We start from the raw sequence: 13,987 nt of genomic DNA on the forward strand, positions 1-13,987 counted from the left end.
CATTTATATAGTGCTCTGTGAACACAAATTAGTTAGCATAAATCAGTTAAATGACTAAAAATTAGGTATCTATTTACTTGTGACCACTCAGTGTATATATGTAAGAATGCACAAAAATACCTTATTACCGTTTTTCTACTTATTGAACTATACAAAATAAAAGTTCGTTATAACTGAAATTGTACATTTTCTTTTTTTTAAGTTAACAATTTTGATCTTATAGCCCAGCTTAAACAGTTAACTATTAATATTTTCTAATAACTGCAAGTGGATACAGGTTAACATGCTATGCATAAAAAACAAAACAAGAGTTTTTTAAGAATAGTAATGTTAGTTATGGTTTTCAATAGCTTGGGTTACATTACTAAAACAGTAAAAGTTACCATGATTTTAATTTCGAAGCTCTTCAGGAAATACTCGGGATACATGGCCCAGTATTGAATATGGTTAGGTGTCACATATCCAGTGTATCTGTTTGAATTTTCTTGACGACTTGTAACCTGCCAACATTTGTCGTACTGGAAAGTTGCCGGAGCTAATAAAATATACAGACCTTTTGTTTAATTTAGGCCTCATATTAGATAATAGCTTACAGTAATTACAAATATTCTTTTAAATAGTGTGAAAGCCTGGGAAACGCCGGATTCTGCAATGGTTTACACTAATGTGTTTTAGGCCCTTCTAATAAACAATCAAATAGAAACATACCAGATTAAGCAAAAGCTATTGTATGGACTTTGTGGGGTTTCTAACTCACGTGGTGTTTTGTTTTGGATGCTCAGTAACTAAATAATCAAGTTTTAGTAATTAAGTGGAAGGCATGTCCATAAAACTTTACAATATGTACAAAATCAACTAACTGTAAAGGCGTTTTCAAAGCTGCAATAAAAGCGATAATGGTTATGTAAATATGAGTTTTCTTCATAAATATTTACTTTTTATTTATTTGAAAAAAAACATTTTTTCACTTGTGTTAGAACCTGTGAAATATACACTAAGTTTTAAAAATTAAATGCATTGAGATCGAAGGAACGTCATTCTTCGTGATGATAAAGTAAGCAGTATAGTATTAGCAGTAAACCTTTTTCCATTACCTGAACACAGTCTCTGCCATAGCTTCTCAAGATTATCTTCTCTCGACGACATTTCGAAAATGTCATTTGCTGGGTCCCAGACAATAGATTTCAGCTGCTCTTTGTCACCAAAACCGATGATTGGAACATCTTAAAAATTAATAGAATTATATTCGTACTAAATAAAACATGATGGTCCACTGCTTTGAATCTTTAGAGGAAAATGAATTGATATTTGGGATATCTACTCTTAACAATGGTCTAAATTTCATTAACATGTAGATTTCGTTTCATATTAGTTTGGAAGGAGGACTCATCTTTGGCGTAAAGCTAATACAAATCCCCAAAGAAGGAAAATAGAAGAACTGTCAACATGAGACATAAATGACAATTGCCTCTACAAATGTCTAACACAACATGCAACCTATTGCAATTGTAATAGCTTAAATGCTATACCAAATGCAAATAAAGTGAGAAGTTTGATAGATATATGCATTAATCTAAGAATTTAAAAAAATTGGTTGTTGTTGGCTAAAGACCAATTTTAATGTTGCGAAAGCGGTACCTACTGAAATAAATAGCTGAGCTCGTGAATCTTTATTTAATTATAGTCCTCTGGTGGGACAGCAACAAGTCTACAGACTTAGAACGCTAAATTCTGGGATTCGATTTCCCCGTCGTAGACAGTAGATAACCCAATGTGACTTTGCTCTAAAACAACCAAACAAATGTTAATTATGCTGTTACATGAATTTTAAAGTATATTTTTAAAATTTAACTATCTGTTATTATTACATGTAAAAAATGCAAAATGAGGAGAAAACCTCCGTCAAGAATGATATTTTGAATGAAAGACAGTTTCAAATACCGGAGCTTGTAATCATGCATTAACAGGTTTTTAGATGATTTACTAAAGATGTATACTAATAACATATATACTTTGAATGATAGTTTTGAATTTTCTAACGAAATTAAAAAGCAGTGGCGCCATTTAAGTGTACAGGCCCTAACTGCCCTTGAACTCCAGTAAAAGTTGTTCCCCTATTGAAATCTGAAATGGCGCTCTTGTTCACAATTCAAAGTTTGATAGTAAGCTTTATTGTTCTAGCTTTGACAATGAGTCCTTGTGTACTAATATCTGTTCGAGTCTTGTAAATATAATAGTTTGTGTTTTGTCAACCGTTTTCATATTAATTATTAAATTTCTTAGAGTATCTAAAGAGTAAATATAAGAATATGCTTGATGATCATTACAAAAATCCCAAACTTACCTTTTTAAACATATTATTTTATAATCGCGATGGTAACTTTGAATATGAAGCTTACCATAAAAAAGATGTTCACTGGCTTGTATTTCAACTTTGCAAACTATGTACCAATTTTGTTTAAGAAAAACCTAGCTAAGATATTTAGTCTTCTTCCTTATAAGTTATAATTATAAAATCTTAAACGCCTCTGAAATTCTGCATAGAGTTTGGTAACATTAAACAGTTTTATGCAAGAATGGTTATCCTATCTAGTTAACAGATAAAATAATTTGTGACTATTAAAACGCTGACCCATCGCAGAACTTATTTTTAGTAAGACTTAATTATTTATTATGAACTACAAAATATCAATACAAAATGACAGAAGGCGTGTCATACACATGCTGTTAGGCCTAAAGAATATCCATCTTAGCTGCGTCCATAGAGAGCTACAATATTGTATGGTTCTTCAAACCAGTCTGTTCCAGGTGTATAATTACTTAAGCATTGTACAGAACAACAATCTTCAAAGTTTAAATTTTTTCATAACGTTTGGTTAAACCATATCCAAAGAAGCATAAAGTTGAAATATATGACTTACCTCTATGGTTTCTTCTCAAAAACACAAGTTCTTTGTTTTGTTTCATTAGCTCATTGTTTAGCTGCTGGTTGTTGAAATAAATGACAATCTGTAGAATAAAATTAATCATTGACTTATTCAGCTGGTTTTCGTGATGATTCCCAAATTAAACCATGAAAATGTTCCACCAGGTGTTATATATCTGTGGTGCTTTAATATTAATGATTTTGTACACATTTTTATCAGACATAGAAATATAATGTTCACTTTAAGTTTTGGATTATTTAGAAATAAAAAACACATGAATGACTACTAGAACTCAAAATTCGTATATTTTATTACATCTCTTCATTCGTAAATATAGGATATTCTAATATCTGATAATTGTCCTAATTTTTAATTTCAGTTACCTACATATTTTGTAGCCATTAATATTATAATTAGTTATCTGTTAAATTATCAAGGTGTTACCAAAACATAGAATGAGACAGCGAAATATTTGTTTAAAAGGAAATAGTATAAGTTATTGTGGGAAGTAGCACAGTAGGATAAAATGAAAAGACTGGACTCCAGGTTTGGTATTTCTTAACAAAACATAAATTTATCCACAAGTTACATCGTACACATAGACAAACAACATCTATATATTATATTCTTATATATCCATTCCATAGAAACATTTAATCGTGAGTCTGTCTGAACTCTAGTGTTAAAACACTTTATCCGGAAATCGATAACCTTAATAAACGGACTGTCTGTGCCATGCTTACATTATTCTCATACTTAATCATTTTTTCAGCTCGCGATTCATGTTCTACTTCAAGATTACCAGATTCATAACAAATGTATAATAGCTCATTTACACTTTTACCCGGAACAACATAGGTTAGAAGTGATTTTTTTTAAAGAAACACACAAAGACACAAAGAGATGCAAAATAGAAAATTTCTGTTCTTTGAACACCCGTATATTCTCCTGATTGTATTCAAACTTGGGGGGAAAACTGAAGTAAAGACTATCCAGTTATATCGTGAACAGTTACGAGCAACCCGAGAACCACTTCATGGAAACTAGCAGAAAATGTAAAGATTCTAGAGGATCTCTTAAAAACTCTTGTCTGCTTTGTCCACTGCAGAGAATCGTACCCCTGATTTTAGTCTGTAAGTCCGTAGCCTTACCACTGACCCACCGGGAGACGAGTTAGTTGGAACGCAAACTAATATTATTAATATTTTCTTCATATATGTATGTATTAATGGCTTTTTTTGTTGTTGTTGTTCTTTTTAATTTAGAACAATTTGTCGGTCATTGTTGGAATTACGACTTTGGTGATGTGATGAGCAACCAGTGAGGGAACTTGGTACCTATATACAACGATCAAGACCTTCCTTTTTCTGGTCGATTGCTAAATGTCAAAACAATTTTGACTTTGAGCTATATTAAAAAGAGAGTTTTCCAAGAATATGTATATACTTTATCTCTTTTTCTTGATATATTGATTATGTTCATAAACTTGACTGAAAAATTATTATTTCTGAAAATCCCAAGGTTATATCCGTAGCGTTAACGACATGGAGTTACTTAAAGGACTAAACAAGACCCTTGGAAAGTTTGAATTTGAGAAAAAACTAGCTCCAGGTGCACCAGGAAAGGTATTTATAAACGTGTAAATATGGATATTTCTTACCGCATCTAAACTATACCTAATCATATTTCTTGGTGACTTAATATTGGGTTAATTATTTTTTGAATTTTCAAATGTTTTAATGAGAGATACAAGAAAACGTTTCTTCAATCGCAACAACCACAATATAACAACTTGCTGAAATTCTACTTCCTCCTGCATTACACTGAAATAACGATCTTGTAGTGTAAAAAAAAACAACTAATTTACACAGTGGTAATAACTGAATATTGATAATAATTCACTAACTGCACAAAGTCTCAAACATTCTCGTGGTTTAAGCAATAATTTATCAGTCTATCACTAAATACGCTGACTGATCACTTTATTCAGACCTCTATTCACTACATTAACCCATCAAATAATGGTTTAAACCATCGTTTGCCGACAAAACAGCCTGATTTCGATGTGACATCACCTCCGCAAGATGTCAAAATGTTTCTTGACCGTTTGTAGTCCAGTCACCGAGTAGTGTGACAAACAATAGGTTATAGATATCGACAAACAAAGTGAAACATCAATCCTGATCACTGTTGTAGAAATCGGTTAGCTAGCTTGTTTGTTTACTTTAGAGCAAAGCCACATTGGGTAGGATAACTTTGTTGCTCAATAAAGTTAATTGAGTCGGTATTCAAATATTTATATAACATCTTGCATAAGTGCCAATCTTCTTTAATTTGAAAATAAATTATTTTTTTTAATAATCAAAACAGTTGACTAACGTTTTATTCAGAATTAAAACTGTTAACAGCTGCACCTGTTATAAAGTAACTTAGTTACGAAAAGGTAATATTGGATACATCGTCAAGTGTATAATGGTGTATAGTGTGGCTTAAATATGGTATGAAAATCTTAGTATTTCAAAAGTTATTTCTCTTAGTGTATATGCATAAATTATGTAATGTGCCAAATTCATAAGTGACATTTTGGTACATTTGGTTAGAGGCTGCAGCACAGTACAATAATAACATTTTATATTGAACCTCTAGCGACAGTTACTTAAATGTATGTTGCACATATTGATTGAAGTTGATTAGTTAAGAAAGCATGAAACACGCCGATTGTATATATTCTTTGTTTAGGTTTGGCCAATTTATCATTAATTTAGAAATTACGACTATGATTATCAAGGTGCGCGAATGAAAACTATGCCACGCAGATGTTGGAATTAACGAACAAGAATTTATATGTCAATAGAATAAAAAGGTAAGCATGAATAACGGCGACTAAAAAGGAATATAATTAATTAAACGAATCATAATATCCTACATTTATTCGTTAAAGTAGTGAAAAAATGTAAGGTTATTTTATGATTAATGAATAGGCTTTGTTTTACGATTGTTTGATTAAGTTTCTGAGTATCTTTGAGTTCACATACCCATATACACTAAACCGATGTACTTTAAAGGCATGGTTAAAGTGCCAATCAATCAATATCTATGAACCATCTGATATTACATATTCACTGCTATTATCAGATATCAACGACTAATGTTGGACAGATACACTATAGATAATCTACATATGAATGTTACGAAGATGTCGGGGCTGGTTTGGGAAAATCCCGGATGTCGTGACGCCATTTAAAAGTTGACTAAGGATTTTTTTTTTCTTTTCTCCCATTGAACTCGTGAGAAAAAGGGAAGAAAAGCCTTTAACGTCAGATATAGTGTTCACTAATAGTGTCGCTTTTTATTAATATTTATTTCGAAACACTAATAAACCCAAAATTATTTCAAAATTTCTGAAGGCTTACGGAAGACATGATTTTCGTTTTTATCGAAAACACATAGGCATTTTATCTGCCTCCAGACGAGGCTGAGAACCTGAGTAGTCCTCAAATCATTTGCCCAATTAGTAATCTCGTAAAATTTTCTTAAGTTATTCTCTGGAAGTACTTCAGATTAGAGTAAAATTATTATTGTCCAACATTAAACTTTAAATTGATTTAAAAGCTTTCGAGTTTTAACGGAAGAGTTTTTCTTATAAATGAATAAATACTTGTATCGATCCACGCTGGAAAACACGTGGCACATCCTTGTGACGTGGTGTTAAAGACAATGGGATACAGTTCTTCATTTTGAGTTCCGTATGCAAAAATACTCATACTGTCGCCGTAAGCTCTCATGTCCATTCTATTGGCCAAGTAGCTGAAAGAAAAGAAGAAAAATTGACATATTTTACAAAAAGGAATGCTTAACGCTAATATTATATAAACTACTTTATAATTTGTGCAGCAAATATTGATTTTGACTTGTAGTTAAATAGGGTTTATATGTTTTTCTCGTTAATAACAAAGCCACACAACAAATAATTTGTGCTGTGTCCACCACAGGATCGAACCCCAAATTTTAGTATTGGATGCCCTGCAAACATACTGCTGAGCCACCGAAGGGCAAATCCTTTATATTATTTGTAAAATATTTATTGTGCAAAGTCAGACAGATTCGCCAACAGTTAATGGTGTTATGCTTACATGATTTGTCCTTTTGAGAAACCTAACTAGAGTTATATCAACTATATTTATACACCTAAAACCTAAGTGACTTGTACCAAACATTAGACTTTGTGCTTACAGGTTAGTTCAGTGCATCTAGCGAAAAAAACAACAACAACAAAACAAATAACAACAATTACATATGTGCAAGTCAAACACATAGGTAATTTTTCAACAGTGTTTTTAGCGTTGTTCTTCTAATGAACTATCCCTTCGATGTTGTATTTTCCTAGATATCCAATAACGAACATTACACTACGGTATTTTCAATTGTATTTTTTTTTAATTTAGCGCAAAGCTATTTGAGGGCTATCTGCTATAGCCGTCCATAATTTAGAAGTGATAGACGAAAGAGAAGGTAGCTCGTCAATACCACCCATAGCTAACTCATAAACTACCCTTTACCGACGAAAAATGGGATTGAACATTACGTTATAGCAGGCCCATGGCTGAAAGGGCGAGTATGTTCGGTTAAGGTATTCGAATCTGCGACCAACAAGTTCGAGTCGAGTGCTCTAACCACCAGGCCCTACAGTTGTAAGTTAAATTTGAACTTTTAAGTACTAGTAATCCAAAATCTTACTTTTAGCTAATGCTGGTTTACCTACTTTTTGCCCCCCAGTGGCACAGCGGTATGTCTGCGGACTTACGACACTAGAATCCGGTTTTCGATATCCTTGGTGGGCAGAGCACAAATAACCCATTGTGTAGCTTTGTGCTTAATTACAAACAAACAAACAAACAAAACCTACTTTTTATTGAGTTATTGTTTGAAAAAGTTAAACAGTAATTTAAGCGAGTAACTTGAATATCTTTTTTTTTCCACATTAACAAAGTTCTGAAATTTTGCTGTAAACAGATAAATAAAGAATTAACAAGTACAGTATTACAGATGTGCTTGTTATTATCATAATAAAGATGCTATGAAACTGCAGTTGAAATTGATAGCGCTACAATAAGTTAAGGACAGCAACTTAGCCAACGCTGAAGACAGCCCTAGTGAGAATTTAAGACAACTGAATATATTGAATTCATTATTAAACCTCAGAAGCGAATGTATGCATTGAATGCTAAAACTTTTTTTTTTTTTTAATTACAGTAGTTCGTTGACTTCGTGCACGTAAAGTAAAGCTGGAGAGTTTTCTATCGTTTACTTAATGGTTATAGTTGGAACTTATACCTAACTATTTGATTTAATCAATAAGTGCACCTGCTAATTGGATACGTTACCTTATAATTTCCTGCTGAGTTTTTAAAGCGCTCCGAGTGACTCTCGTATCCATAATGACGAATACGTCATGAGACGTTTCACAAATAGGTTCTGTAAAGATACCATACATTTTTATTACTTTTAAAAATCTTTAGACAATAAGTTTCATAAAATATTATACCGATATATAAATATATATATTTGAAGCTTTAAATTCTATGTCGGTGAAAAATAACCCATGAGAAGATTACACTGAATATATGGAGAGTAATAATAGGAATGTTTTTAGGGCTGCTGAACTTGGATTTTGACCGCATGCAAAAAGTCCTACAGGTGAAAAACTACTTAACTACGATAAATCCCACAACACAAAATAGTATTGGTAAATAATAAGATCCAGCTTAGTTTAGGATTGGTAGAAAACTATAAAATCAGTAAGAAGATCTTTGATTTCTTAAAACAAATGACATTTTGACAATTATCATACTTCAGCGTTAGGCTTACTGCAGTTTAACTCTCACATCGTTATTGTTTTCTTTAATATACAAGCAGTTAGGTTAATTGTTAACTGAATGTTACGGTGACGTTAGGGGCAACAATTTCTTGCTTTTCAGTTCCTTGACACTAGACCCCCGTCATGACCTTTATGTATATTTATTTTCGTTTTAGAGAAGCTGAACGTACTTACCCTGCATAGTTCCTGGATACCTACATTCCTTATCTGAAAGATACAAATAAATATAACTTATAATTAATAAAAGGAAAATGCAATAGTTATTTTAGAACATTCTTGATTTTTATATTTTATTTTAAATAAAAACATTTCTCTCTCGTAAATATAAATTCACGTATAATATATTCTCTGTTGTTGTTGGCTGACCTTTAACTTTAAATTTAAACGTAAATTAAACATTTTTATTGCTCGATAAATGAAGATTTAATTTTAATGTGACGTAATAATCATGTGACATCTCACATTTTCTCGAGAGTTGGGGAGATTTTTCAGTAATATAAAAAAGACAGTTAGGGTAAAGTACTGATTGGATGGTTGATTGAAAAGTAAGTTACTGATTGATTATTGAGCCTGTGCTTGTTAGATCAGTGCCTTAAGTTTTGTATTTCCAACAAAGTACTGATACGCAAGTAATTGACTTTGTTAATTGTAAAATGTACGTTGTAAATGAAATAATGAAGGACTTTCTTTAAGTAGAATGGCTTTTGCCTTATTTTTATAGAAGAATTAAAAAGATCCCGTCCAATGATAGAATCAGTTACAAACATAAATAATTAGTAAGCTGGGGAGCTCAAAATGATTTAGATTTTGGTTGTTGGTCATTTTTCTTTCTGTTTTGACAATACATGTATAATAATTGTAAATTTTACATTCGAAATTTTGGATAAGTCCTTTTTATTCGGAATACATATTAAAAAACGAACAAAAAAAAAGATAAATTCGTTCAAAAATGATATTATTTTATCTCTGTGTGTTTCTAAAGTTCACTACTACAAAAAATGTATAAAACTTTACAGAGTACGATTGTAAGTTATGTTTTTTTTCATAAAATACTGAATCATGTAGATCGTTAATAAAAATGTTTTTTTCTTTTCTCCGTGGTAAGTATGAAAAACTTACAACGCTAAAAACCAGGTTTCGATACCCGTGGTGAGCACAGCACATATAGCCCATTGGGTAGCTTTATGTTTAACAACAAACAGAAACAACAGAACTTATAAATTTGTTTCCAATTGGCTGAGAGTTATTAGCCTGTAATAGCCTGAAGAAATAAGTGTAAACTCAGGTAGTATTCCCAATATTAGATCCAATAAACCTAATATATTGTATAGGTTTTCCAAAACTACAATAACGGACAATTTCTATTTATAATGCATGTTTATCAATTATATTTAAACTTTTTCAAAGAATTTTTGGATGGACAAATTTTTCTTTTCATATACGCTTACATTCCCAAGATTTCATTCAATATACCCTTTAATTTGTATATCTTTCCAGAGAATCACTACTACAGATTTTTTTATTTATTATACACATTTATATTCTTAAGACTACATCCAATAAAATCATTATTTTGTCCAGATTTTCTCTATTACAGACATTTATGTTTTCAAAATGATATCCAATAAACCACTAAATATAATATCATGCTAATATTCGGGGTTCGATCTTTGCGATGGGTACTCCACAGATAATCCATTATGCAGCTTTGTGCTTAACAACAACAACAACAACAACAAACAAACAGGCTTTCCGAGAAAGATAAACGAAAGAAATTAGAATCTATCAGAAATTTACAGGCTCTTAAACTGTAATAACTCAAGTTCTGTAATTCAGAATATCAACACAATAAGTTAAGTTTAATTTCTTCTAAATATTCTTAAAAGATATAATTTGCTATGCAACTTAAAATTTAATCGATTTTGTAGAAGTTATACATTTTTATGTTAAGCCTAAACATCTGGACCTAAACCAATTCCTTCATTTGCTAACTAAGAGTTGATATAAGGCTAATATAGGGTGTACTATGTAACAAACACACTGAAATATCTTGCATACATGCATTCAAGTAGTCTTTGAATGTGGCAAGGGGTACCACCATAGAACTTGTTCATCATTGTTACCATTAGTTTTGGTTTATGCGTTATCCTGACAATAATTTTAGAGATTGAACAAATCTCCCCCACAATTGTCCGAATTTCTGTCGCAAAGGCATCCCTTTGTTGAAGAATGGCTGTTGGGTTATGGCGATAGAAACACATCTTTAGAAAGCCCCATAAATAGCTCCCAGGAAAAGTGATGTCAGGGGAATGTGGTGGTAAGACATCATGGAAGTGGCAGTTGAGGATCAGTCCTCATTAAAGTAATGAGCGTTAGTAATGGTCTACAAATTGTCTGGTATTCTACGGCGGTATTCCCGAATCACTCTTGAGTACTATAATTACTTTGATAGTACAGCTTTCCGGAATGATCCATTGTTACAAAATTAATATCGTGTAGTGTCTTCTATTGCTAGCGAAAGTAAACCAGTTGTCCTTTCCACCCCGTGCTTATATACCACCCAAATTTACGTGTAAACATATGCAGTCCCCCCTTGTTTATTGTATGTACTCACCATATTTTCCCTATGTTTTACACGGTTTGCCTTATAGAGTATTTTCAAATACCTATACTGATTTTATAATAACCCTGATATTGTGAAACCGACAATCTCTCACGAATTCTGATTCATTAATACCTTCCTGATTCAATAAATCCTGATTTGTTTTTGGTTCTGTGTTTTGATTTTGAAAAATCAACCACTAAACAAGTAAACTAAGCAGAAACAAAATAGTAGACTTATTTAGATTTAGTTTTCTATGATACACCGATATAGTTATTAAACCTTTATGAGAATTAAACATATTCTTATTGCTGCTTTATTCTATGCGTAGAAAGGGGAAAAAAAATGTAATATTTTTTATATCACGTAATATATTAAGATTAATTTTATTACTGGGTATAATACATTTATAATATTTTATTTCATAATTTTCTAAATTGTATTTATAAGAAATAAGAGTTTGGAGACTTACAGTAATTATTTTCAGCTACTTTCAGTTTTGTATTTTCAAACAAATCCTTCGTATTTTTTACTACCGTGTCTAAATCATTTAAAGCAAGGCTTTTCAAGTCACTAAGCACTTTTGCATAGTTCGTAACTTGCGCGTCGAGGTTTTCGATAAGCGGTTCCAACTGTTCTTCTCTGTTGCAGTAGCTATGTTTACTGGTACTAGGTAAACCAGAATAGCTATAGTAAGCTCTGAGTAACTGACTCAACTTCAGGTTGTTTCTGAGCTCGGCATTGTCAGTTAGCACCGAACCGATGATCAGTCCTATTAATAGAAAGTAAGAAAGAAACGAAAATGAACATAAATTAGATAAATGAAAGAGTTTGAAGAGATGCTTCGATAAAACATTAGTCATCTGAATCAAACGTTTATTCTCTCGACCTTAACTTTTGACTTTGCAATCTAATAAAAGTAACAAGGTAATGGTGGCATTCGTATCAACCGCGATATAATACTATGTTTATTATCATAAAGGGCATTTCTATTTAAAATGTTGCAACTTACCAGAAATTTTTATCATACTTATTTTACCACGCGGAAAAATCTGTATATTGTTTTCTATACAAATATAAACTAAGCAGGTAATTGTTATCTTGTGGGTTAAATACCAATGCTTTTTTTTTTCTGATGTTTTTCAGTATATCAAGAAATAGGTTTTCACTATAGGTAATAAGACTGACAGAACGACTACATACCAACTGAAGTAAATATAACAATAACGTTTACAACAGAATATATTATATTATCAGGACTTCATTTATAGAAAATATACATTATAATATCTTAATTCAGCAAAATAAACGAAACCGTGATTATCACCAACTGATGAATACCTAATACCAACCATTTGAACAAAATAAATATCATTGACATGCTTTGAAGTAAAACTAACGATAAAAGTTCGCAAAAAAAGTTGTTATAATTGTCATATATAAAGAATAAAAAAAGTTGTTCATATAATAAATACCATTTTCGTAAACATATAATGAAATTAATTCAACAAGAATCTAAATAAGGAATTTAACGTTGCCATTAAAAACCACTGAACTAATTTTTCCAAAACAGATCTCACAATGCAATTAGCATCAATCAGAAGAGAAAATAACATTATCAAAGGATAACAGAAGATAAAAGTAGAAATAAAGACTGGTTCTGCTTTATTATAAAAGTACATTTTTCTTTGATACTGCCGATGATTTTAAAGTAGAATTGTTAAATTGGAGTGACGCAGTTGATGATAAAATAAAGAAACAGGATCTAACATCTATTGTAACTTTACTGTGTTCCTTGATTAAGCAATTGGCTTTAAATTCTTAATCCATTCTATAAAATTCAATTTTCGCTTTTCAATTTTTTAACCGATAGCCGTAAAACAGGAGAACGATCACGAGGGAAATATTGCAGTAGACTGTTTGAAGATAAAATGTTAAATTCTTTGGGTTGCTGATTAATTACATTGAAGACTTAAATGTTGGAATTGTTTTAAAGATAATGTTTTATTGGGCAAATATTGGTTGTTTAACAGAATGAAAATAATTGAATAAACTGAAAACTTAGAAAGTATAATGAACTCAAATACAAACTAAAGAATTGTTAGGTATTACATTTCTAGTAGCCTAAAATTGAGTTAAACTGTAATTTAGATTTAGTAGTTAAATAAATGCTGATATCATGTATCCAATTTATGATATTTGCCAACAAGATTGATAAACACACTCTTCTTTGTTTTATACAAATATGTTTTAATATACAAAGAATAATACAATTCACAATAACAGTTATTACAAACAGGTACTACAAACAATTATTTATATACAAAAGTTCCACAAACTTACAAACAATACAAAGTTTTCTTTCTAGTCCGGAACATCCTTGATGTCTTATCGAGGGTTCACGATGAGCGAGTTAATTTCGAGTTGACATAGGTACAATTCACTTAACAGAGAGCTAGATAACTCTGTATTATTCGCCGATTTTTTCCACCGATGACGTTAGGTAATGTTTTCGTAAAAGTACTAATGTCGAATGTGAATCCACTGAAGTTAAAGTGTTTGCAATGTTCGAAATTTATA

At 31.2% G+C, this 13,987-nt stretch overlaps 2 protein-coding genes across 2 annotated transcripts in view; both read right to left on the minus strand.

Annotated features, from left to right (window-relative positions):
- Positions 1–3,071, minus strand: part of LOC111087099 — a 12,221-nt gene extending 9,150 nt beyond the window's left edge. The window contains exons 1-3 of the mRNA XM_022392531.1: positions 2,922–3,071; positions 1,095–1,223; positions 384–535 (exon numbers count right to left, since the gene is read on the minus strand). Of these exons, the coding sequence (XP_022248239.1) occupies positions 384–535; positions 1,095–1,223; positions 2,922–3,030 (390 nt within the window). The 5' untranslated portion in view covers positions 3,031–3,071. The remainder of the gene's footprint in view (positions 1–383; positions 536–1,094; positions 1,224–2,921) is intronic.
- A 3,446-nt stretch (positions 3,072–6,517) lies between these two features.
- Positions 6,518–13,987, minus strand: part of LOC111087101 — a 34,456-nt gene continuing 26,986 nt past the window's right edge. Inside the window, exons 7-10 of the mRNA XM_022392537.1 lie at positions 11,880–12,179; positions 8,980–9,012; positions 8,312–8,402; positions 6,518–6,734 (exon numbers count right to left, since the gene is read on the minus strand). Of these exons, the coding sequence (XP_022248245.1) occupies positions 6,533–6,734; positions 8,312–8,402; positions 8,980–9,012; positions 11,880–12,179 (626 nt within the window). The 3' untranslated portion in view covers positions 6,518–6,532. The remainder of the gene's footprint in view (positions 6,735–8,311; positions 8,403–8,979; positions 9,013–11,879; positions 12,180–13,987) is intronic.

This window comes from Limulus polyphemus, unplaced genomic scaffold, assembly GCF_000517525.1.
Source record: "Limulus polyphemus unplaced genomic scaffold, Limulus_polyphemus-2.1.2 Scaffold59, whole genome shotgun sequence".
In the NCBI taxonomy this organism is placed as follows: domain Eukaryota; kingdom Metazoa; phylum Arthropoda; class Merostomata; order Xiphosura; family Limulidae; genus Limulus; species Limulus polyphemus.